This window comes from Strongylocentrotus purpuratus, unplaced genomic scaffold (assembly GCF_000002235.5).
Source record: "Strongylocentrotus purpuratus isolate Spur 01 unplaced genomic scaffold, Spur_5.0 spur5_scaffold_6, whole genome shotgun sequence".
NCBI classification, from domain to species: Eukaryota; Metazoa; Echinodermata; class Echinoidea; order Camarodonta; family Strongylocentrotidae; genus Strongylocentrotus; species Strongylocentrotus purpuratus.
Genome location: NW_022145612.1, coordinates 29,078,590 through 29,106,460, shown reverse-complemented (window position 1 = coordinate 29,106,460; position 27,871 = coordinate 29,078,590). Strand labels below are relative to the sequence as shown.

Genomic DNA, 27,871 nt, shown 5'->3' with positions numbered 1-27,871 from the left:
AAAGTGTTCATAGCTTCTCTCTTTTGGGGATTAGGTTTTAAGGCAGTGTATAAAGTTTAAACTGAAAAAATATCACACCAGATAAATACCTCAATTTCTATATTTCATATCATCACATAAATATGCACTAATTCAGTGCTTGGAACTTTTTTTAAACTCATATGCAACATTCAACATAAGGGAACTTCATTTAATGATATCTCTTTTTTTTTTTAAGTTAATCTTAAGTATACTGGAGCCTTCTAATCAATATGCCCACCTTAGCGTCGAATTTGAAAGAACTATACTGCTGGAAAATTGTGTATGTTACTAACTTATACGTTACCATGACTACACATCTATTTCAGGCATTCTACTTTCGAGGAGCTTTCTTTTCTGTTCCATGTTTATGAAGAATAGAAAGAAACTAAATGATTGTACGTGGGTTGTTCTGGTGCCGTAAGCACTAAACAACAAAAAATATTTCCAACTCTGCCCGAACCTGCACAAACTTCCGTAAATACATTTTTGTGTTATGATGCATTTCCTACTAATGCCTCGGAAAACTTCAGAACAAGACAGACCATAACATAGTCTGAAGAAAACTAAGGTACTACGATTTATCAGAATGCCCAGTAGCAAATCAAACTGATATCGTCCACTGTGAATACACCAGAGAGTTAAACTTCACAGAAAGAACCGAGATTCATCCGACCTTTTCTCTTTACCTTGTTGTAATAAGTCTGGGAGAGAGAGGGAAAAGATAAATTCGACAGAACTAAAATAACTGGGTTCATGAGTCTATTTTGAGCAGGACTTAACATCTAGACCAAATTGTTGTTTTAAATAAAATATCACCAGATCAATTTCTTAGAGTAATTTAAGATAAGAAGATACTAATGGAGAATAAATAGCAGATAATGTGATTGTAAAGAACTGGAATCGGCATCTGAATTTCGCTCGAACTGGAAATTCGGCTCTAGAAAGTTATATTTTCCACGAAATCATTTCTTTCTACGACATGTACATCATTTAATAAAACAACACTCAATCAACCTCCACACCTATAATGTTATGTCACACCAATCTGATATGAATGAAATACAGAAAACCCCAATTAGTAAAGAAAGAAGATAGCATTATATCATCTCTGACGAAAACCCCTGTTATAATAATGGACGAGTCCGTTTTGTGGCAGTGGAGCAATCGACGTGCGATGTGAAAGAGTTTGCTATATATTGGAGCTTCCATGTGAGGATCGGTAGAAGAGGTGTTACCTACCGTCAATCACACAACTGATCTCCGACAGGGAATTCGCAGTGATATCAAGCTCCCCATTCAAGGACTCCCGCACACGTTGAACTCGAACCTGTCATTGAGAAGAAGTCGAGATTCAGGTTGTTGCTCGCTCGGATTTCAGTATCATCCATTTGTCTCCTCGCTTTCAGTCATCATCTCGGAGAGAATATAGAGACACACAGTCTGACGTCTGATTTTGCATCAACTCATTTTTCGGATATTATCCTTCGCTTGATCGTGGTGATCAGAATCAGCAAGATGCTGCCTGAGCATACCCATCATCAGCAGGCTGCTACTGGAGCAGAGATGCTGCTGGCCGACGATCGACAAACTCTCCTGCAACATATCAGTGATAATGTTATTGGTGGAGATTCAACGTTTACAGGACCTTTTGGAGAAAAACAAGGTAAGTCTCTTGACAAGGTTGAGACTTTAAGGATGCCAAGATATTTTAGATTTTTTTAAATATATATTTACTTTCCTCAGGGCAGGGATGGTGATACGAAAGTATTGTGCAAGAAAAATTATTGACAGATATTTGTTTCATAGTTTGGTAGTTTTTTTAGAAGTGTTTCCATCTTCTATGTCTGCTTGCACGAAGAAGAAGTATTCAAACTAAAGAGTTAACTCTGAAGAAAACAATTTATTCTGATATTCAATGTTTCTTGGGTTGAAGATGTTATGTGAAATAAATCCCAGACAATACATGTGTACAAGAGGTTACGAATGGTTTGCGTACAAGTAGCAGGTTATTCATTTATACTTCATTTTGTACATGCAGTTTAGAATTTGTGTCAACAGTTTAAATTCATTGAACATATTGATATATCAGCTATGCATTTTTCTTTTCTCCATGTGGTGATACGTTTGACGTGGCGGTCAACATAAATAGGACAAAATGAAAAATAGTATAAGATTTCTGGGGCAACCAAAGAATATGTCTACCATGAAGGCCTATACAGATATGCATTTGCACTCTTGTCTAGAATAGTATATGCTTCTTGTCTTTGAAGATATTTTCTTTCTCGTTCGGGTAAATTGGCAATATGAAGTGCTCGTTTAGCAATAAGCGTTGGCTAATCTAACGCTTTGCACATTTCCTAATTAGATAGTGTTTCATTTTTGTGCTACTGCCAAACGCCGTGAGGTGTCCTCTTACTGTATACCGTTGTGCAGCCATTGAGAATGACTAGACTTATTCTATTTTATTTCATGTGTTAATTGGTAGTTCAACTTGGGTTTTAATATCGTCGAGGTAGCTTGATCATGAGAAATTTAACAAGAATGAGCGTAATTTTAGCAGATAGATTGATGATTGTCCATAATTAACACAGTGATCTAATCTTTGTCCGACATTTTTTTTCACCCTTTTTTTAACGCCTATATTCTTGCTGCGATGAAAAAATTTAAATAGTAAAAAGACACATCTAACACGTGTCTATTTGTTCTGTTTGACCGATTGGTTTTCTTTTCACTGCATTATGTCTTTTTATTTTTTTTTCTTCATAATTTCTGGCAAATCTTTTGTTAAACCTCTTTCATGTATAGGCCTACGTGTATATATTTCATATCTCCGCTCAAGGTTTTCCATATCTTTCACCATGTCTCTTTCTCTCTCTCTTTCTTTCTCTCTCACGCACAGGCACATACTCTCTCTCTCTCTCTCTACCTCTCTCGACTTTCTCGACTTTCTCTTTCTCTCTCCCTCTTACTCTGTGTACTCCCATTCCGGAAATCTCTGAGATTTTCCCCCTTATAAATTTGTTTGTTTGATTTGTTATTGATTTGCGGAATACGATGATTGACATGATCTCAACAACTGTTCTTTCATCGCACACAACATACCCTTTTAATTACGATGAATTTCCACAAACTCCCGATTTTCATAATAAGAAAGGATGTATAGTACAGTTTATGTATCCAACACATAGACAGAAAGAAAAGTGAAATCAGTGTCTTTTGAATTTAAAAGGAATTATTTAAAGAAAAAAAAGTATTTGTGATATCGAGGATAACAGTTCTAAATGTTCATCTTGTACATTTTCCTCAGTGAGATAATATTCTTGATTTAGATCTCTGGGTGGAGCAAGCATTCTTGGGAACCTACAAAGAACAAGCTATGCTTTCCAGTAGGATACCGTTTCATTTCATGATTTTGAACTTACTTTGTCAACTATGTTCTGTATTGTGGAAACAATTGATATGAAATGGAATATAGTCGAATCAACCAATCAATCAGCATAAAAGGAAAACATGAATTGATTGCTCTATTTGATAACGTATCTATCTTTGCCCACATTTGACTCTTTCCATTCTCAAAAATATTGTCGAACCTTTCATCATCCACGCGTCACACAAAATGCCAATCCTATCAAATAATATCAGGGAGAAAAAAGAGAGAGAGAGAGAGCACGGTGGTGTTAAATTGAGCCCCCTGAATCTAAATACCCAACCTGTGTTGTGGTGAAGCAGCTAACATGAGGTCAAGAACACGGGCAAACATCACATTGAGTAAACATGGCTAGCAAGATCACATCATATACAGTAGCGTATATAACACCACACCGCAAATGAAAACTTATATTCACAAACAAATTGAGATCGCTTTAGCAAGATAGCCATATTGGTCACAAAATGTACGTTTCCCCCATCTTGGGCCGTCTTTTTTTGCTTTTCAAGCAAGTTGTCAAACAGTATTCGTCAGCCATGACAGTCATAATGCATTACGATGACTGATTTGATCTTAATACATTTCCAGCGTTTCCACCTACAAATCCGACGCAACCCCTCACATGTCATAAGTAAGCCTTATCCTACCTCGTTTAACCCTTTAGAAACTGATTTCTTCTGAAGAAGAAAAACTGCTTGAAGAGTCTTAATTCCAAAAGTGGAAAATAGAGAAATTAAATTCATTTGTAAACGAAATTTAAAGTCATTGGTAATCGAGGTTGTTGCATATCTCCATGGTTGTAGTTTGGATGAAGATTTAGAAGCCTTTATTACGATTGGATTTTGAAATTTTATGTTTTAATGCACATACTTTGCTCCTACTGATCTTTTACCGCTAGATTAATATGGGTCTAATGGCTATTCCTTGTCATAGAGCTTAAGAGAGCTATACATCTGATATTATCTGTCGCCAATTGCCAATTCATTTTATCTGAATGGTAGGCTCTATCTCTTGAATTAGTTTCAATAGATTTAAAGAAATGTTTGTCCAAGGAACATTTTAGGGCTACCATTTGATATAAAAGGTTATAACAATCATCGGACCCTGGAGACCGGGGCCCTCGCTAAAAAACCATTCTGTACTGTCAATACAAAATGCAGCACCTATAATTAGAGTAGTCCCCTCGGGTCATCCATAAAGTTATCCATAACCCTATCACACATACTGAGCTTCCAGACAGTCTTAATAGCACGGATATTGTCTAACATTAGACGCCAATTTTAAAGGAAGCATGCAACGTATTTTTCATTTGTCTATTCCTCGACTATGAATTAAATTTCACTCACGTGGTACTTGGAATATCTAGAATAGGCCTAGACGTAAGGTTACACATGAACAGAATAATTGTTAATTATATATCCTTTACGATCCGGCATATGTTTATGATGCCACGAATATAATAGTCAACTTTCCTGTTAATTCTTGCTCTCTAATTTTGTTTTATAAACCACAGAAGAAAAGAAGATTATTACTCAGTGACAGCAGTTTAATTTACAAAAATAATGGTTGGAGTATAAAACAGGCGAAGCGTGTGTATACTGTGCTCTCTTTAACTCGCCCCATATTAAAGTTATATTACATGTTTATATGATTTTAATCATGCCTATATAAGTCATGTATATGCGGCAATACAGAAGCCTTACCGTTCTTGGATCACAGCTTTAATGTTTGTCTCACCTTGATACTGTCTGGCCAGTCTGCCTGCACCGAGATCAGGTCATTACATAATCGTCGCACGACGAACCCCAGACATCTTTCAAAGAATAAACCTGGATAATTGAATAGTGAAAAGTGTACGCAAATAAGGTCACATCGGACCGTCTGGTCTTACTCGCAGAACCATTTGATGTTTTATTTGTTGAAAACTAGTAGTTAATTCTCGTATCTGAGCCTCTGATAGAAATCATTTTGAAATCAATCTGGCCCACTATTGGAAAGCACGGTATGTTATCTGATGAACGCTAAGCTGTTTGGCATTAATATTCCTACTCCTAGTGAGATGATGTTGTTGTTAGGCTCTCTCTGTGCCTGTACTGACCTGGGAGAAATACTATACCTGTAGCTATATTGCAAACTAATCATGCAAGTTGAAGTTCCTTTTGATGGTTTTGTTTGGTTCGGTGCAATATGCCATTTTTAAGCCTCGGGAAGGTTTTAGCTACATTCTATATAATATGAGCAAAGCAAATAGTTATTTAGACATGAATTTTAGACTACGAGTCAGTGATTACGTCACCATATCCAGGAGCCTGTGTTACATAATGACTCGTAAGGGGAGCAATTTTATTTAGCAGTTGGGACAACGGATGTGATAGGGACGTGTATAGCACTTCCTAAGTAAAACGTGGCAATCGTGGTCCGCAATCGAGTTCTAGAACCTAAACTGGAGGTCCATCGAGTCATCCACGTTCTTACCACGTGATATATTAATTGCTCAATCACTTTCTGTCACTCGAAAAGAACAAAATAGAAAATAAAAGAATGAAAGAAAAGAAAGCATTTGTCTTCTTTATACACTCAATCATGGCTGACCACAATCATGTAATCGGCTTTGGTCTCGTCACTGTAAGCCTTCGCTGATCTCTAACATAATCAAACAGTGTGAATGAACAACAGCATCATCCAATCAAACATATGAGGACAGAAATCCAGGACAAGGTCACTGTACTATCGCTCCAGAAACGATCCTTGTCTAGACGTTAAAAATGTAGATTGAAGATTAAGATCTATACTGCTGTATAATAGGATAGACATATCGCAGTGCCAAGAGCCAGTGTAATTATCTCGTGGTTCATTTTGACGAGACACTCATTACATATTCATTGATATCATGATAAATGTATAGATCTATTTGCACTGTATATAAAGGCAAAGACCTCTTGAAGCTAAAGCTTACACTTTTGCAATGAGCATTATGTGGTATCAATGATCATTAAACATTATCATCTCATGTAAGTTATTGGCTGGGGAATGAAAAGACGCAAGCGGTGACTTCTGAAGGAAGGCTAAGCATGTGATGAGACTGCTTTATTTTCCATGCCGTTTGGGGTGGTGGTATGTTATGAGAGAGGAAAAAAAGATTGGGATTCGGAAAATAGGGAGGGAACATCTTGTGGGTCAGTCAAAATCATGTATTTGGGTTATATGTTTATCAGTCATGCTTATGGAATGAATGACATTTTTAAAAAAAACTCAAAAGGGTGATCTCATGCATCCTTTACAAATTAAAAAATGAATCCAAATAACCCCAAATGCTATGTACCTGGTTTAAAACTTATATTCCTTTTCTCTCTGTTATTCAACAGTTGTCTACTGCGACTATACTGCATCAGGAAAGTAAGTTTATTTGTCTTTTGAATATGTTTCATCTCTATTTTGTTAGTTATCACAACTACTATGTACTCATAGATTGCCAAATCGATGTGGTTCCTCTGTTACTTAGATGACATGTAAACGAAACAAGCAGAATGATGTAAATCAATGTGCAAATAATGTTCAAGCAATCTATAAAAAGAAAATTTCATAATTTTTTTAAATTATGTAAATTGTAATCGATTTTATGATGGTAGAAATACAACCTCATGCTGTATACCTCTCGTACGTCACTCAGATATCAAACACCCCTTTTTATTATTTCTCATTATTTCGAGGAGATTGACTTTGGCCGATATTATCAATCAATTAATTTATTTTTGCGTATGAACTCATGACTCTCATTTCTTTTTTTACCTATTTATTCATGAATGTCATTTTTTGTTTTGAATACAGACCACTGAGATTTATTGAGAATTTTCTAGCTGATAACGTCTATCCATTCTACGCCAATACCCACACCACCACTACCATCACATCTAAACAGACAACAAGATTCAGGCACGAATCGAGGTAAGTGCATAATTTAATTTCATATTATAAATGTGAAGAATCTCCTCTGACCATGAGAAGAGTTAGTTAATAATTCCGAATCTCTCTATTCGGTTTCTAAACGGAAATTCAGTGTATTAAATCGATGGACTTATAAATCATACATACATGTATGACAAAATATTTGGAATGATACATCGCCACTTAGATCGCTTTTCGGTTGTGTCAGCTGTCTTTCCAAAAATGGAACAGGCATATATTTTTTGCTACTATTTAAACAATAGTCAGGTGCTGTCGTTAATTTGTTTTAGGGGTATTACACGATAGCGGAAATGAATTATATTGGCCACGCCCTGTGGGACCTTATCAAAACGCACATAATTATGAGAATACATGTTATTTTGTAATTTTCCCGGTACGACGAAGTATCACTTATTTTGCAATTTTCCTCAGTTTATAGATTGAATTAATACACTGTAGGATCTTTGTTTCACGAAAGGCAATACTTTGTAAGGTGCGTGAATATGTAGCATGTTTACCAATACAAAAAAAGAGTAAGGATAAGATTTTTTAATGTGACAGTCACAAAGTCTGGTCACCTCCAACACACGCACACACGCGCGCACACACACATTCGAATATCCACCTAGTCAAATTTCTGCAAGTATACAGGCCTAATATCTGGATTTTTACTTATAGCTTTTTATATGACGTGATATACAGTGTAGAAGTCCTGCATTTCAGAAGCTGTTATAGGACTTTTAAGAAGTTCTGACGGCAGAATCTTGTATCATGCTCATCTGCAAAATACAGCGGGCCAAAACTTGTACATTGTCATGAACTGACACACGATGGTATAAGCGACTTTCTTATAAATGAAAGTAGCGGTCACAGTGTCACTATCTCGTCACACTGTTTCAATAATACCTCGAATGACATTTGACAGCTTTTTCTCCATATTGTAATTATGATTATCCACATTGCAAAGTCCCTTTAACTAGCTGGACTAACAAGTTGTGCAAAAGACCACCCAGTACGTTGATCTCGGAGTACAATAATCATTACAAATCACAATTGTGTTCGATGAGTTGTTCCGTAGTATAGAATCAGATAGGGAGGGGTCGATAAAAGTCTTCTCCCTCCCCCCCCCCCCCCCCCATTAAGTGAACAGTCTATTTTAACCAAATTAATACGGTTTATGCATTCGGTACAGTACATTACTAGGTTTGGCCAACTATCTACTTTAATGGTAGTTTGAAAAATTACAATTAATTTATAAGTTCTCTTGCGAGCGAGAAGAAAAAAATCTTGGCAAGAAAGAGTAACTAAGGGTGACTGCGAATAAGGTTTTAAAACATACCATGGAGACCTGTCGAAGTTCATGTGGCTCACGCATGCTGTAGCTGAAAAAGGGGTGGGGAATGTAAGGTAGGTACGGTGGTTGATCAGGGGCCAAATAGCCTGGACCAGCCGGCTGGCAATACCGGGTGTGTTGGGGACTGATGCTGCTGACTCATTCGACAAGTTGAGCTCTTTGCAACCACCGTCGACCTAAGGGGACTTACCAGTCAAAAACAGCTGCTCCGCCATGTTCAAAATGTGAAACGTAACTTGGGGGAGTAAAAACAAAAAGGTCTGACATACATACAGCGCCCAAAAAGGTTTCATAACTTCCCCCTCTCCTCGTCCCCTTCTCTATCTGATGAATAAACTATTTATAAAACTCCAGTGGAATCTGGTGTCACTTGCAGCTCGTCCGATCTGAAAGCGCGCGCTTTTTTCCTATCCCGTTATTAACCTTGTGCGTCTCAAGGACCTTTGTGTTGTGACTGCATGTGGTCGAGAGAAAAACGTGAAGTTGTGGGAGAACGATAGATGAAGAATGTATTTAGACATTTGACATGTGTGTGCGGCAGCTTGCCACTCATGTTCTGATTCCTGTAACATGAATCGACAACTCTGTAGTACTCATGAATCAACGACACAGACTGATGCACACATCCATTATATACATTCTAAAGCCCATTTGTCATCCGCGTTTTGTAAAAGATGAAACAGAAACGCCGAAACAGTGCCGGTATTTACCTGTGGTTAAGCCACGAAAATTATAAATATGAGCAGAGTTCAAAGCATGTGTATACATGTAGTTCGTAGTGTAGAGATACACAGGCGTCTAAATTGCGGAGAATTGTATGCATGGACTAACGTACACATCAATTATAATTACCATTGTCACGCAATTATGTATTGTAATAGATTTGTATTATACATATAGGATTGGGGAAAAAACATCATGTCTCTCCGAAATGGGTCATGAAAAATGAGAGAGTCGCGAGAGAAGTCGTAACTACCATTACATTCATAGTACCTTGCATTTATTGTGGCATCTTCGCTAGGAATTATTCGTATTAGACTTAACCATTTTTCCATATACCTTTACCTGCAGAGAAATCATCAAACAATGCACAAATTGTGGAGAAGAGGACGCTCTTATATTCACAGGCAGTGGGTCGACAGGAGCAATTCATAAACTCATCAATGTTATGGAAATGCAAGGAGAACGAGCAAGAAATACAGTACGTTCAGATTCTTTATTTAATACCATTCACTTCGCACATAATATTATGTTTTACTTCTCTTGTGTATACCAAAATGATGGTTTTAAAAAGGAAATACAGTCAAACCTGCTTTAGTGACCACCTGTCTACAACAACCACATTTTGTGTTTCCCTTGAAAATGGTTTCTAAGTGAAACATGTACTAAAGGAACCTGTCTTCAGAGACCACTTTTTGTGTTTCCCTTGGGCGGTCGCTATAGACAGGTTTGACTGTAGATACAGAATGACAGTACGGAGGGTGTTTAATATTTTGACATGGCATTATCCTCTCCCTCTTTCTCTTCCAAATCCTTATACATAATTGTCTTTCATTTGGTGATTTACAGAAATGATAGAATATCAGATGTGAATAACTGTGAACCAACGTGATAACTTTCCATGAATTTTTTATTACCCCTTCAGACCTAAAAACGGGACACTATGCCGGAGATTACTTTCACATTATCATGATTATGCTCAAATATAATTTGGTAACGAGAAGAAGATTGATTTTCATGTCCTGGCTATACAACCGCTTCCTGTTTCCATTATGATACTAGCAAGTGCAAGTTGCTCTAATTAGACCCAAAATAGTTCACCAACCCGAGTGACAGTGAGCAACGATTACCATAGGAAATGCACTTTAATGGGACAGAATCCTCCATCAAATTACTGGAAAGGCAAACAGTATATTCTTTGTATTTTAAGGAATACTTGCATGTAAACTAATTAATGAGATAGAGAAGCGTGCTGTCAAAATTCTAAGAACATTTTTAAAACTGTTATTTGTAATTACTATATTTACGTAGGATAGATCATGCAACTGATTTTTCATGGATATACATGTACTTTTAATAATGTAGGTCATGATAGAGAAAGAATAACGAGAACAAGTTCAAAGAAAAAAGTATCATGATGATGAAGCTGTAAGATGATTTGAAGGAAGAGATTGGTTGTTGAAATGAGCTGTTGACAAACAGCTTTCAAACAAAGGTCACATGTACTTAATAGTCGTACTTGAACTTGCTGCTAAAGTGTGTTGAAATGAGATAGAGCTTTGTCTATCTATTTCGTCATCCCTTGTGGTATTGGCCTAATTGTTTTCGTAGTATCTCTTCGTATGCACGGTATATTGATTATCCTTTTATTATGAAATCTGTTATCTTGTATTCCCTGTTATTTGGACTGGAAGTTCTGTGACAATATTTTGCTTTATAAATGCAATGACAAAGATATGAGACAAAACGCGATGATTTGACAACTGCTGATGCAATTTGAAAGATTCGCCTTGTTGTACTCAATGGCATTAATTCCATTTGTTTGAACAGGAAAGGGGGGCTTTCCGTCAAATGATCGCAGGATCAAGTCCAGATGTATTTTGATATTGAATTCAAGCTTTCCGCACTATATGTGTCGTCCGATACTGGGTCTTTACTTTCACAGAAACTCTCCTGACTGTCTGCAAACTTTTGACCCTTTCTTTCTTCATTTTTTTGTATGGATGGATTTTGTTAAAACTCACATGCCGCTATTAATCTATATCATTTGACGATTTAAAAGGGATTATGATCTTAAATCGAACAAAATAGGAATTTTGACAAGATGAAGCATGCTCATTTTATTATAAACGGTCCAACGTGATGTGATTATTCTTAGATTGAGAAACCTGTTACTGATGATATGAATTTTGAATTATGATTTTTCCAGGTAGTACTGGTTGGGCCATTTGAACACCATTCCAATATCCTGCCCTGGAAAGAAATAGGAGCACAGGTAAGGAGATGTTTACTTTGAAAACTGGTATATTCACTTTTCATGCGTGGTGTATAGCAGCTTTCAAGATGATTCTTGGAAATTATTGTACAGCGTTGCCAGACAGAAACATTGGATGTAAATAATTAAAAACATTGATTAAACTAGAACATGAGTGGACTACCAGGGGAAGATATGAAGCTGAGTGAAAGGTTGATCAATATCTGATTCAAACGGCGGATCTATTCATAATGAAAATGTCACATCAAGCTACAGTAAGAAGCCTTCCATAATATTATTGCTTTTGATGGAGGCATAAATTTGCGATTTCCTTTTCTTGCCTTGGCTTGCCAAAGAACTTGAACACTATATCTGGATGTTATATGTTGTGTGCCCGTTGAATATTGATCAGAAATGGAATGAGAGGGGGAAAAATCTTGTATTGGATTATTAGGAATTGCCACGCACTGTTACGTTTTCCGTGCGGAAATGGGAAATTGAAAAGGGGAATTAATTACGCCTCAATTGGCTGCCGGTGTTTAATTTGCTGCAAATTCTAATTAAGATTAAAAGCCGTCATCTTGCATGTGAGATGAATGGATTGCTCTGATACGGACGGTAGTCTACTCATCTAACGTTATTTCAATATGAACTCTTGGGAGTTATGTCGTAAACAATCGAACAAATAAATAAACAAACAAGTTACAATATCAAATTTCCTTTTATGTTCAGAAAACTGGCAAGCAATTCAATCCTTATTTCTCGTAAATGTATTTACAAATTCATACATTGTTGCGACAGATACAATGCTAATCGCATTTTTGCACGTACAAGGCCACGCGGATAGAACATCACACCGCGACAATAATATTGTAGATAGTTCAACAGATATTAGATATCGTTTCAAGTCTGTGACCTCTCAATGTAAATTTCATGGCCAATGTAGAAAACACTTCCGAATGTTATCGTTTATTACGTGCATATGCGTTATACTGGTGGATAATCAAAAGACGAGAAAGAGGTCCTGGACACGGAAGTTGTTTTGGACTAGATTCGCTCCAAAATAACAACGAGGTTCACTCTTGAACTTTTATTACATCATGCGGGATGTTTTCATCCAACCTCCATGATTAATCGCATCACAATCATTTGACCTTAAAACAAAACAATTGGAAAGTGAAAGAGTATGTCGCCACTAAAGATTGGTCTACGTAATCATTCATGATACCGCTTGAAGTCCAAGGTTTCCGTGACCTATTTTGATTTTTAAGATGAGCACCTTTTGATTTAGGCTTATTGGTCACGTCTGTATGCTTGATGGTCGTATTATGCTTCATTGTTAATACCGGCTCGGAATCATTCGAGTTATACCTTTAACAGATAATACATCGAAAGCTTTATAATAAATCAATGTACGTGGCGTAGCAAAGTAACATTTGATAAGATGGGGAGGGGTGGTGGTAGGGGGGGGGGTCATCTAACAGGTTATTATTGTCGATGACCCTTACTCCGGTTCAGCTAGTGAGGGGGCACTAGTGTCATGGTATGGGAGGGGGCACTGGTATCAGATACAATTATAACATTTGCAAGAGAAATAAGGTCATCAGGTGAGGAGCGGGTAGTGGAGATGTTCAACTTTCACGTTCATTTCCCCTTTCACTTTTCTCCACCCTTTCCCCCTTTTTTTCTAACGCCATTCGATTGAGATCCATGTTCCCCTTGACTCAAGCTCTATGCCTCTCATAGAGAACACACAAAGAAAAATTAGGTGAACAAAATATATATCTCTATGTACATTATGATGTATACGTCATCTGCGGTAGAATGGAATAAATGAAGGGGAAATTAATTTGTAGAGATAGGAAAATTGAAGCGTGAATGGCCTTGACAAAGGAACGGGGTTCGCGTGGCGCCAAGGTTAACAATGTACTACATGCCGTATTCACTTTCAATGGCCCACTTGCTTGTATAATAGTCTTAATTACAGACCCTCATCTTCCCTATAGTCGATTGTAAGTGCAAAATGATGGGTTTCTACCATGCCAACTCTGTCAGATTGTTACTTAACTTTTTCTTCAATCTTTTTTGTTTAAATGATTATTTATAGAAGGAGTTTCCTGAGTCAGCGCTTCTTTAAGAAATGCCTTAAAATCCAAATGTTTAAAAACAGCTGAACAATAGACTAATATACATATACTGCATGTTGTATTAATTACTCGGGATCATTCTTTCATTCATTGCATGTATTGTTTATGCAGCGGTTTAGCATCCACGGCATTTGTTCAAATTATGGAGCATTTGCATCATTCCATACAATATCAACGACACTGTTTTCTATAATAGCAGTTGCCAATAACAGATTCCCCTCTTGTTTTCTGCGGCTTTGAATTCTGTGGTTTTCATTTGCTTTTATATGAATTATAAAATAGAGGGGGAATGGTTATGATGAGCGTGTATTAAGCGTCATTAGATTTTGTTTGTGGTTAGAGAGTGCATGTCTATGGTACAAAAGTTCCCATCCATCTTTGGCCTAATTTTCTACTTCACCGTCTATAGATCATGCATGTCCACCCTCAAACAATAACACAAAGAGACTGCTAAAATACATATCTTGTTGTCAAGGAAATTATGACAGATTTGATTGTTATTTCGTATAGAGGCAGACGAACGAAAATACAGTATTTTAACATGCATTTAATTGTTTTCACCGAAATATAAAGTTAACTCACAAATAAAGTTAACTCACACGATGAAGTTGATAAATGCTCTTAAAATCTAAATAAGGCCGAGTAGAAAATATGATGGAATGATTTAGATGTTAAATTTTTGATTACCACCGTTGTGATAATATGACTTTAGCTGTATTGACAAAAGTATCAGGATTATAGTGTGATGGTTGAGCAAGTTCCTCTGCAGATGGGGCGAATTTTATGCACATTTACTTGTTATGACGCCATTTTTTCCCTTTGCTATGGCAACATTTGTCTATGGCGTCAGAGAAAAGCATTCATTAATTTTCTGTCCAAAATCAGTGTTTTTGAATTGTATGATTGACAGCTTAACACGGTCCTTGTTATCTTACACAAATCCCTTGCATGCGTGCTAGACAGCCTTTTCTTGATCAATAAATGCATGAAATGTATTTTTTTCAAATTCCACTGAGTAGACGAGAGACATGATAAGAGGCATTTTGGTCTCATAACAGAGTTACTAATCTTTTTATAGCAAGGAACAGTTAGCGGTCATCTTATACTGGGTCACCTTTACTGCATGGTGTGTCAGCTCAAACTATCGTAGATGTCCTGTATACCCTTTCCCGTCTCACAAATTCAGTTTACATCGTATTTGTCATCCGCAATTTGTCTAATGATCATCACCACGCAACTGTTGCAGAAGATTGACAGCTCTATAAACCCTAGAGTTTCCATGGCAACTGAATATTACTCATTGTCTTCTTCTCGTCTGTTTGTTTCCTCGTTGGTTACACGAGTTCGTTATTTTGTCTCTTGTGTCTCATTAGAATTACAAGGGAGGTTGCGATAAGTATGAATGTAAGGACACTAAAATCAATTGTTATCTTGAATTGTTATCTTGAAGTATCAGTATCAACCATTCAACAATTTAATAATGATTATGAAAAAAACGGGTTTGCATTCCATACGTATTTAGCATGTTATTGATTTGATTTTTCCTACAGGTCGTGAGAGTTCAGCAGACGATAGAAGGACTTGTTGATCTGGATGACATTGAGTCTAAATTAAAAGTAAGTGACATTATACAAGAGCCATACATGTTGCTTAGCAATCTGTGTCGATCTGATACATCCTATTCTTTAGGTTTGAATAACTAATTGCGATGCTTGTGTTATTGAAACTTCAAATTTATTTCGCTTTTCTTTACGGCCAGACTATGACAATGGTAAAGATATAAATATGCGTTCAATTCAGTCCTATATCCGTAACGATTATTAGTAATGAAACAAAATGCAATGTTAATATAGCAAAGATACCATTTGCTATTCAGATGGCAGATACAAATACAAACAAATCATCAACCAATGTTTGCCGTGTAAATGAAACAACGGACCATTTCTAAATAGTTTTACCATATTGATTGCAAAGTGTCTCCATGATGACAGGGGTCGTTCCCGGCTGCATGACTTGCAAGGGTTAAATCGGACCTGGATTAGGCCACGATATTCTCAGTCGAGTATAAAAAATGAGCTGTACTTTATCACAATGTGGATGGCGGGACGAACGGTCTGGATTGAATTCTGAATGAATAGCGAGGTCGAGTGTGAGAGGGAAGCGGGTGTCATCACAGACGGAAAGGGGAGGGAAAATGAAAAGCTAGCACGTGTTAAGAACGAAATCTGTCAGGTATTATCAAAGCAGATAGGGCTTCAAGTGAGAAAGATAGGAATTGATTTACGATCTTACATCGCTTTAGGGTCGATGCTGACTCAACAAAAAATAGAGAGAATGGGAAATAATCTACTGATAAGCAACAGAACAGATAGCTGAGTCAGGTTAAAATCTGTTTCTGATTTTAGTTTATTAATCAAAATTATAATTTACAATAATGAGATTCAGTGACGTTTCATCCTCATTTCTCGCTTTACCCTTTTCTCTGCCTCTCGTCGTGAAATGCAATAACATTTTTAAAACTACAATGGTACTTTATTATTATATAGACACACACGATATATGACGTTTGATCTGCAATTAAATGTGTTATTGACCAGAAAGTTAATAAAATCAGCATGAATAATCGCTTTATATTATAGTACACTTTTGTTTTAACTGTGGGTGTATATTTACGTTCTGGATGACTGGTTTTAAAAGTCGATGTTTAATTTACTGATGGTGATTAACATATTCGGCATATAAAATCATATTTTGTGTACTCATCAGAGGTACATTGAGCATGAAATCACGCCGTTCATACACATCTACAAAAAGGATATTATCGTGGGAATGATAATCGGTTTGAACCCAACTGTTTTAGTTGAGAAGTTTCTCTTTCTGTGGCAAAATACCACATTCAGGATACTCAATAATAAGCATACATGTCACCCGATTGTGAACAAACCATGATACGGCAGTATTTATTCGTATTTGGTTACACCTCGTGGACTTATGGGGTGAAACCTCAAGAATATGAAATATATTATGTACATTTCTTCTGCCTTAATTACTGTGTTCTATTTATAAAAATGTTGTAATGTAGCGATTGCGAGGTATACATTTCTTCTCCCCAGGCAAGTCTATCATGTATTCTGGAAACGTCATCGAGACCCATGTTTTGGTGATTGTTACCAACTGAAAGCTTTTCTTTCTAGCAACAAACTTGAAACTTGTCCCACTACACTCATGCAATAATTATTGAAATTATTGTTACAGTATTTCTGTGATTTTATCACCAGATATTTACACAGACACACCAACATGTGTTAGGATGTTTCTCAGCAGCGTCTAATGTTACAGGCATCATCACAGATACCAATGCTGTCTCTGCCTTACTCCACCGGTACAACGCCCTCTCCTTCTGGGACTACGCCACGGCAGGTATAAATCCAACCATATATTTCAAAGTAGATATACTTCTCCACCCAAGTATATATTAATGATAATAATGATAGAAGTAGGTTCTTGTATAGCGCTCATGTCTGTCAGACTTGACACTCCTGATGGCGCTCCCGATTATTACGTTTATTTTGTTCGTTATTCTTGTAAGTATGATATGTATTGGAGATGTGTGTAATTTTTAATGTATTGGTGGAGAAAATATAGACTACGTGATGGGCTTATCTTTGAATTAGGTTAGATTCCAATCGCTTTATTCAACCATACAGTTCATTTTGACTGAATATGAGGTAAGAGTGGGTTATGTTTGGGTTTGTGGCCGAAATGAAAAATAGAGTGCAATTTTGTGCATGTACAATCAAAACACAGTAGCTAATTCTCATATGTCTTGTTATCCCTATCTAATTAATTTGCAGCACCTTATCTGGATATCGACATGAATCCGGTCGGTTATGAGTAAGTCGACTAACATTTCAATCATTGCATGAGGGAATTATTCCCACTTCTTTTTTTGTAAAATGTTAGAGTGCCGTACGCCCCTGCATGAAACAGCTGTATAGTATCGCTCATAAATCTCTATGATCTCACTGTTAGTCACGTGTAACTTCTAGCCAAATGTTTTTCACATGATCAGAAATATAACTTATCATAGCAAATGATAATTGATATGAAAGCGGAACACCTACAGAGCCGTTCTAGAAATTGACCCGCTGAAATGCCATATTTCCACTGAAAGATTACCTGTGAAACGCGTAGTGTCATTTTTCTAAAAACAATATGTTTTGCTTGAACATAGCATAAAGTATGGCCAAAAGGGGATTTATAATTTGTTTTTAAAAATGTCATTACAAGAATAACCAAGCTTGGTACAAAATGCTTCGATGCTTGTATTTAATGCCAAATCATAGTCTCACTATTACACATAAATAATTTACATATAATATTTCGTTTTAAGCTTAACACCTGCTTATAAAGCAATTAATAGAAACGTTTTATTTTGATCTAATTCTATTCCTTATCTTCTTGATTATCTTTTATTTTTTTTGTAGGAAAGAAGTGGATTGTTCCAAAGATGCCGTGTTCGTTTCCACGCACAAGTTTGTCGGTGGAGTCGGCACACCAGGTATGCATGAATATGAAATAAGTATTTCAAAAATAAATATTCTGATAAGAGTATCTTTCTCCTAGTAGTAACAAATTATTATATTACCCCAGGTCAATCGAAGCTCTTTTGACATGACATCAGTCCAAGTCAAGTGCTGGCATATACAGAATTCACGTACTATCGTGTATTTCCTCACAAACCCATTGACGGATCAATGGTAATGCATTCAAGAAGTGGTTTGTGCAACTAGGTTACGGATTAGTTGAAAAGGAAAGAAACAAAATAACAAACATAATCTGGAAGGCACAGAATGATTTGTTTGAAAGAATGCCAAATACTTCCCTTGTCTGATCTTTCATGGTTCGTTATTGTCAATTTTTTGAGTTTTCAACGAACGTTTACCGACATAATTATTTCGGTTTGACTTACATGTTGATGATTTCAAGTAGACCTATATTTTCTTTGTGATTAATTTTGCCCACGATAAATTATTGAACGTCTTGGAATGTTAGGATTTCATGACGTATATCATAATTCATTCTTTCTTTCTCTCACCCATAATTATAGTTAAAAGCAATAAAGAGAAAATACCTTTACCTGTATTTTTTGTTTGTTTATGAAGGTATTCTGATCGCAAAGAAGAAGCTGTTCGTTAACAATGTACCTCATGCTCTAGGTGGAGGAACTGTCCATTACGTGAGTATAGTTTCATTCTTCTTGAAACCTCATAAAAACCTGGATTAATCTGGCGGCTTTTGAGATTGACAAAATAATTATTATCATCATAATATTATGTTTTAGATAATAATCTTTGTTACTTATATTTCACGTGTTAATAAACTTTAGCATTAGTTCGTTACTACACAATTAAAAATAGGACAAGAATATAAGTTGTTCAGAGCCAGAAAGGCGTTAACTCTTTGTTTTATAAATTATGAGTTAACTCCCTCTTTACCCTTAACCGATGATATAATAAGATAGACTGGTGCTCATTTTTCAGGTGTCAAGGAAGATGCATCACTATCTGAAAGACATAGAGGCAAGAGAAGAGGGTGGTACACCAGCCATCATTGAATCGATTCGGGCTGGTCTCGCCTTCCAAGTCAAACAGGTAGGTACCTGCACAAATTATAAATCTAACATGTTTCTCATAATCATTCAAACATTGAGTGTTGAGGAGCGTTGATCAATAGTGCATGTGCCTAAACTTTTAAAAAGTGGCAGGTGAAAAGCACGTAATTAATGGATTACAATATTATCACACTCACAGGGTAGATGACGTAGATGACCTGTCAATCGTTAGTTGTGGGGTGGGGGCAGGCCTGGGGTGGGGTGCATACATAGTTGTGTTGCCGGGTGAAATCATTGTCTCTCATTAGGGTGGGGTATCATTTGCCAGGTCAGGTGATCAATCACCTTTTTCCTTCTGTATACCGACTATGTCACTACATAGACAAATTAGTACGCAGCCTTCGAAGATGTCAAACTCAATTTGAGTCATTTGCCAATCTCGGACCATTGCGCATATTATTATGACTAATAAACCCTGGAAAGCAAATCGACATTCGACTAACGCCATCAAGATTTATTGCCTCGCTCAAGAAATGCAGAACTGAGAGCTCTGTTGCAATATAATGGATATATTGACAAGTCGATCATATTAATCTGCAATTGGCTTGTGATAGTTTTGTTGAATTTCGTGTGCTAAGCATTTTAAAAATAATTTATATTACAAAAAAACAAAAAAAAATGCATACAATTTGCTTTTTAAAAGTGCTTGCTCCAGGTGCTCAGGACTGAATTCAATCATTCAAACGCCGTCAAAATGAAACTATTTTGATCGTTATAATTAATTTTGGGTAGGTTTTCCAATTATTGTACCCAACCTCATAACTTAAATAAGAAAACCAACGATATCTTTAGTGTAACATTGGGTGACGACTGTAATTGACTTTTCCCTTTCTTCATATTCTGCCCCCTTTGCTGGTAGGCCGTCGGACCTGACTTTATCGAAGAGCGAGAGGAAGAGTTGGCACGGTGAGTAAGAATTTGGTTATATTTTCCAGGTAGGATTAATCCTTTGTTTATCCTGTTACCAACATGAAAGAGATCTTACTTGGCAGCGTATCGTTTCATGGTTGAACGCTGTATTGGTTTACATGACGTCGGAAAGCTTAAGGTTTAAGGAAGGGTAGAAGGATTATAGTTATACACGCACTTCTCTCTCTTAATCCATAACCCATTTACGACACGACCAGTTTGTCTTTGTGTGTTAACTGCATAAAATATATCAAGGTTGATATCAGTATTCTATTGTCTTGATTTGTATTCCTCTGCTCAAACATTGGCCAAGTTAACTTGTTTCATCTGTTATATTTCGTCAGCACTAAAATGGGTAGGGTAGGTACTCAAACTTGTCAAAAGACGCAAAAGGTCTGGTTTTATGACAATGGTTTGTAATGGTGAAATATGAACCACATTTAATGCAAAATGTGGTGGAATGAACAAGAGAGACAGACTTTGACGTAGGAGGATGGATGCACGGTGATATTTAAATCGACCTGGTGAACTATACACAGATCCCACAAAATATCCTCGTCCATTCATAGTTCCGCTGGCGACATAATTCAATATCCCCAAACATATCCCCTTTTCCTTTACACGCAGAAATTAGTGATACATGAACTCGAGTAGCATAACATGACATCGTAGTAATCTTCCTTAACCCCCCCCCCCCCCTCTCTCTCTCTCTCTCTCTCTCTCTCTCTCTCTCTTTCTCTTTCTTTCTATCTCTCTCTCTCTCTCTCTCTCTATCTTTGTCTCTTTCTTCCTCTCTTCTCTCTCTCTCTCTCTCTCTCTCTTTCTCTCTCTCTCTCTCTCTCTCTTTATCGCTTTCTTCCCCTCTTCCTCTCTCTCTCCCTTCCTCACTCACACTTTCTCTTTCTGTCTTTATCTTTATCTTTCTCCCTTTGTCTTTCTTCTTCCAAATGTGCTAACCCTCTGGTTTAAACGATGATCTTTCTATAAACAAATAATTTGCCTTCATTTTTTGTTATTTAGTTTTCTCGCCTCTTTGAATTATCACCATTCCTTTTCTTTCATCATTATATCCGAGTCTTGCATATTTCAGCAACTGTCGTAATTTCATTAGCAGTTTGATAATCCATCCTGCTATCTTTCACTTTACATCTAAATCCCTAACACAAACCACGATCACACAATATCTGTTCCCGTGTCTCCGCGCGCTACATGATTTTTTTTTGCTATTGCCACGAACCGTCAAAATGTGACAGCGTTAATTTTCTTCCGTGTAACATTGATGAGAGCAGACGCTTCGTACTATCGTGTCACTTATTCTAGGCCCTTTGAATACAGAGAAAAAAACACGTAATCAGATGTAATGCGAGGTTCCGACGTGATTCGAGTCTGCTTCAACCCGATAATGATGATGGGCCATGGTTAAGAAAGTCTACGTTGGGTCACTCCCATAATTAGGTTTCCCTCCCAATGAAGAAATTTTCTGAAATCTTAAAAGGCTTAGTTTTTCACCTGATGGTATTGCTGTATTAAAAACTCATGTCATGGTAGTGGTTGGAATTCAAGCTAACTTATTCTAACCACTGTTTTTTTAGCATATACATTTTTTAATATAATATGTGAATGCTAGCTAACACTCTTTCCCTGTTTTATCAAAATCAAACTGGCTTCATTTCTATGACTCTATCAACTTGATAGGGACGTGTGATTATGAATATTTTATCTACCATTCAATGACATAACCACTGATTATTACCACCGAATACACATACTTGACCGCTCCATTGATTTATCTTTACAGACGAGCTTTTACAAGATGGCAGCACAATGAGAATCTGATTGTCCTTGGCAGCCGGGAGGTGGCGCGCTTGCCAATCTTCTCCTTTCTGATCCGTCATCCACAGACGGGCAAGCTTCTCCATCATAACTTCATCGCCGTGCTCCTCAACGATCTCTTCGGCATCCAGGCGAGGGGAGGGTGTGCCTGTGCGGGACCCTATGCACATGTAAGTGCTACTAGGATTAAAGTGACTCAGTAACATTGCCTCAGATTCTGAAACAAAATCCTGGATTTAGCTCATGTTGCAATCATAACTATAAACATTTAGGTCAGCCAGTAATACCATGACTTTTACATGCCAATCGCCAGCTGATTATCTAGATATTTATGATTGGAAATCGAAATTTCATTTTTCGTTTTACTAACGGTTTTCATAACACTACAGTCTATTGGGGAAAATGAGTATGGTACTAAAACCGGTCACTCGAAGATTTTTTTTACTTTTTTGAGGCACTACATGACTATTTTGAAGCGCATCACAGACACTGATAACACGTAGGGCCATGCATCTCAGATTTAACATTGTTTAAGACATTGCCTTTAAGATGAATTCAGAATAATAGATAATATGGGTCTGGGTGCATCTGAGATATCTCATCATGGACCAAACCCCACCTAAGTGACCTGATCGTGAAATTCGATTAGAAATAGAGAGATCTTTATCAATATTGTTATGCGCTGTAGATGGTGATCATTTGACTTCGTTTCTGTGGTCAGAGAAAGCCGATTGTTTCTTACATTTATCATAACTAGATGATATGAGAACAAACTATTGATATAGATAATTATCATTTGATACATAGTACGTATAAAGTGAAACAAAAGAAACAGAAGCAATTCCATTTATAATTTGAAGATGTTATAATATTGCAGTGGTATCATCTGCTGTAATCATGCAATCAAGTAGATTGTACCATCGCAATTCCTTGCACTTATGAAATGATAAAGTATACACAATATGAATGCCAGTGTCATTCTAAGTTCAAGGTCACCACTGTCAGAAAACATGATTCGATGTTTACTCCCTTAAACGATGAGGTACAGTTTAATCCCGATTGGGGTGCACTGACTGTACTTTTGAGCTTATCTGTCACCACTGTGCCCCTCTTCACTTGCATTAGTAGACTAACTTACACCCCATCGAGGGATCAATGTGCGGAAAACTGGATCTCTGGGGTCGATGAAACCCCTGATTAAGCCAGATATCCTAATCTCATCGTATTAGGAAAGCGAGTAGAATTTTTAAAAATTGTATCATTCCGTAATTTTCTTGATGTCTTTTGATCAATTTGCGCTTTTACAAACATCCCAATAAATGCCTCTAAATCTCTTTTGATGGTATACTTGTGAACAGCTGTCAAACATATAGCAGGGATTGAAATGATACCTCGTGAACAAAGTCTGCTTAAAGATAGAATTTAAAGACGAACTGAAAGAGTTTACAAGGAAGATGGTAGAGAACGGGAAAGCGTAGACAAATAGTGCAATCGACCTTTCTATCGGGGTATGATAAAGCCGCTGTTATTGATCATGTTTTATAATTGACGTATTTTATAATCATAACGAATTTGTCTCATTTCTTTCCTTTTTTATTTATTTACCAGGACTTGCTAGGAATCACAGAGGAAAACGCCTTGAAGTTTTTTGAGCTGATTCGTGAAGATAGGAAGAACAAATGTAACGAAGAGCCTCTGGAAAGTGTCAGGTAAGATCATTTTACCAGTATAAATAACTTTTATAAGATTTATCTGTTGGGTTTTTGTTTTTTCCTTTTCGTTTGAGAACTTTGGGAAGCAAATTATAACGAATGTTTATTAGTCTTCTTTTTCTCTCAATAAATGAATATACAAAATATATGTATACAATCAAAGGTTCTGAATGATTATAAATTAACTTGAACACTTAAGAGGGTTTGTAAATCGCTGAGTCACTCTAAATCCGTGTTCTTCCTTTCCGAGAATCTCTTAGATCTCGACCTTCGCATGCTAAAAAGGGTTGTTCCCGCTCCTACCTATTCTGTATTTTGTATGAACCCTGTTGTGCACAACATCAAGGGTAATAAAAGCTTCTGTACTAGTTAATTTAATTTATGAAAATGGATCATGATCGTCAAATTTAGAACATGCTTTCAATGCTAACTAAAAGAACCACCGAGTTCTGTTATCATGAGAAGACCTCACAATATTATTCACCACTAACTTATAAACATGTATCGATATCATTTTTTCTTAAAACTAGACCTGGATTTGTGAGAATAAACTTGCCTTACTTCGCTCCTGATGACGTCATCGATTACGTGTTGACAGCTGTCGACCTCGTAGCTACACATGGATGGAAAATGCTTCCCCAGGTTAGTCTCCTTACTGAACTATCCATAAGTATTTAAGTACTTGTGTACTCAATTAATAAATTGTACAAAAACATCCGTATTTATATTAAGAAGGTAGTAATATTCTATCTATAACGCTAGAAAATCACCAGTGCATTGAAAAGGAGAATTACACAATGGATATGGCTTAATACTTTGAAGATCTTGGAAGAAACTAGATATTATTTGATAATGGTACGGGGTGTTGACCTATGAGTATGTTATCCAGGGGAAGTATTCATCCTGTTTTAATCATTTTAACAAGTATAGACCTTGACTTAAGCATGAGGTATAATTGCCTTGTAATAATGTAAAAGATGTACCACCATAATGACTTTATTACGAAAGCGTGTTAGGGCTTGTTAATTTATGGTTTCTTTAATTTCGTCTATAATCAGTAAGACCTTGCCATCCACGTAATAAATCATGGCGAGAAACGAACCTGCAGAAGAAGATAACTCCTTGTCATTATCTTGCAGGCGTTGCTAGGAAGTGTCCAAGCTCAGCTCTGAACATGAAGAAGGAACAAAGGAAAAAAAGTTGAAATTCTATTTTAAATATTTATTTTTTTCCTTGCAGTATCACCTTGATGTACAGACCGGTTCCTGGACTCATCGTCAATGGAAAGACACAGAAAGTGGTCCAGGTTACCAGAGCCTCTTCCACATCAACTATCAACAAGGATCCTTCAATTTTCAAGGCGCCAAAGAGACCTCTCCTGTCTGTCATCAGAAGATGTCGTTCATGGTACATACAACATACATTACTTCATTTTCATTTAAAATCTCTATCTCTATCTCTATCTCTATCTCTATCTATTATATCTATTCTATTTATTCTATTTTCTTTAAAACAGTGATCAACGAAAATTAAAGCTTGGTATAAGGGTGCAATATTTTCCACATATTCTAATGAAAGATATTGCTAGCTGCATTTGCTATAAAGAGTTTAAAAAATATAAAATTATGTTTTTTTTTTTATCTAATCATAATTTGATTTCTATGATGCATTCGAAACTGATATGACCATGCACAGACAGGTCTAGCTTGGCAAAGTATTTGACTGCTTTAGATATCAATTAATGTATTATCTTTTCTATTGCAACACAATATAAATTATAAATTCATAGTCAATTCGGTTATATTATTCACATCATACCTTTTTTCTCTCTCTTGCAGGCCTATCTTGAGCTAGCCATGGAAGAGTTCGATAAAGCAGAGAGCGGTCACATGGTAAGACGGTTGTTTTCCATATAATGAAATATATCATTATATTACATTCTGTCGTGATGAAACGTTATTATGCATAACAGTACGGTTTTAAGAAGAACAAAAGTATTGCTTCATGCCGTAGCATGACAGAAAATATTACCTGTTGTAGTTATGTCTGATTTTGTTTCTTCTCATATCGACTAATATATTGTCATTCTATACATTTTCTCGAAGAAATATCTCAATAAGTTCCGAGATGATATTTGGAACAGCTGTACAAATTCTAAGTTTAGCTGTTGTCAAGTAAAATTATCATCCCTTTCCTTTTTCATTTTCCTCATTAACAGGCATGTGAATCCTTAAACGATGAAGAGGTCATCCTAGCTGATTACCAGCAGTTCTTATGGTTCCTTCAACCCTGTGAGGCTGCCAGTTCTCTTATGGCTCTCTCCTGGAGTGATCATGAAGCCATGGTTGAAGATCAAGACCGAAACCTCGACGTACCATCAGAAGACGTCCTTGTAGGCAGTATCGACGCCCTCTACTGGCAAGAGGATGGTTCCAACGTCCATTCTTATCCTGACGAAGTAGCCACGGTACCCACCGATATGAAGCCTTTGAGATCACCACCACCCATTGCGCCAGTGACTTACGGATGGGTTCCTTCTTCGCCTTACTATGATGACACTGCCGTTGTACCTGACAGGGATTCCATGATGACATTCTCTTTCCAGGACAACTACAATCTCTATGGTAGCGACGTCACGTCTCATGGTGGTACCTACGGCAACTGGGTGGAACCTCACAAAGCTGATGATATCGGTTACGTGAAGGGGATTGACGACCACGGGGTGACCACTGGTGCTACTAAAGGCTACGACTATCGACGGGTCCATAGTCACGAGAGTGGGTACAGCACTGATGATGAAGTTTATTGAGCAATGCGGTGGTTTGGAGGTTCTACCTTTTCTGGTACATGTATTTGTGGCATGTATCCATATACAAGGTCAGACCTCAGCCCTTTTTTGCAGATTTACTTCTCTTTTGCACTAGCTTTTGTTGCTAATTTGCTTTGCAGAATTGCTTTTTAAGCGCCTGACGAAAAGAAGCACATTGAAGTTATATCAACCGATACTTTTGCTTGCGAATTATTGGTTATGACGTCCTTTGAGGACCGTGCTTGTGAAACCATCGCATTTTGTTACATATTACTGTTGTGTACAGTTTTTATTTACAGTTGCGTTGTGTTATTATTTGCTTTGATGTAGAGGGAAAGTAGAACAAAGTGCTTGCTTATAGTGTCTTTTAAAATGTACACCGTCACACTTTGTGCCTCTGAGGTTCTCGAGTCCAAATGCGCAGTGACAAAGTGGCATTTCTTCCCCAACGATTTGTAAATGAATGTTACATTTCATAACGACGACGCAAGAGCGTCTTGTTACTGATAATTATTTCCTTTCAACCCCTCTCTCGTGGCTAATACCGATACCAAGGCCCCAATAAGCACAGTAGAAGAGAGAAGGGATCATATAAATACCCTACCAGGGCTTAAAGGTTTCCATGGTTACTGTTCTGTTGTAAATACTGGACATGTATATTCGGGAGTTATTCTACGGTGTTCTTAAGGGGAAATACTAAACCAAAACATGTGTTTTAAAAGCACTTTGTCAAACCTAAATGTTATTTAGATATATTCAATATAAATTTCTGTACCAAATATAAATAAGTTTGTCATTTACAATTTGTGATAGTCACTTTTTTTTGGCGGGGGGGGGGGGGGGGGGGGGGGGTAACTGGAAATTAACTACTTAGAGTGTCTCAAATATAACAAGTATTAAGCACTTCCTGAGGAATACGCTGTCCATCGCAGGGCAAGGTTATAAACCAAATAATCTTTTTTTTCTTAATGTATTAATGATAATAATAACAATATGTTTAAAGCGCAACATATCCTAGAGATGCTTAAGGCGCAATGAACCCATGTATGTGATTTTTAATTTTGAA

General features: G+C 36.8%; 1 protein-coding gene across 1 annotated transcript; it reads left to right on the top strand.

The window, feature by feature from the left end:
• The first annotated feature begins 1,255 nt into the window (after window positions 1-1,255).
• LOC100890480 lies at window positions 1,256-27,640 on the top strand. The gene is made up of 18 exons (XM_003725155.3): window positions 1,256-1,684; window positions 6,814-6,844; window positions 7,277-7,393; window positions 9,819-9,948; window positions 11,677-11,742; window positions 15,419-15,484; window positions 17,147-17,288; window positions 17,723-17,762; window positions 18,356-18,429; window positions 19,034-19,107; window positions 19,412-19,522; window positions 20,402-20,448; window positions 22,250-22,454; window positions 23,893-23,993; window positions 24,527-24,638; window positions 25,236-25,403; window positions 25,835-25,888; window positions 26,215-27,640. Exons 1-18 carry the CDS (start codon window positions 1,537-1,539, stop codon window positions 26,803-26,805), a joined length of 2,277 nt encoding a protein of 758 aa, XP_003725203.2. The 5' UTR covers window positions 1,256-1,536; the 3' UTR covers window positions 26,806-27,640.
• Window positions 27,641-27,871: the final 231 nt, after the last annotated feature.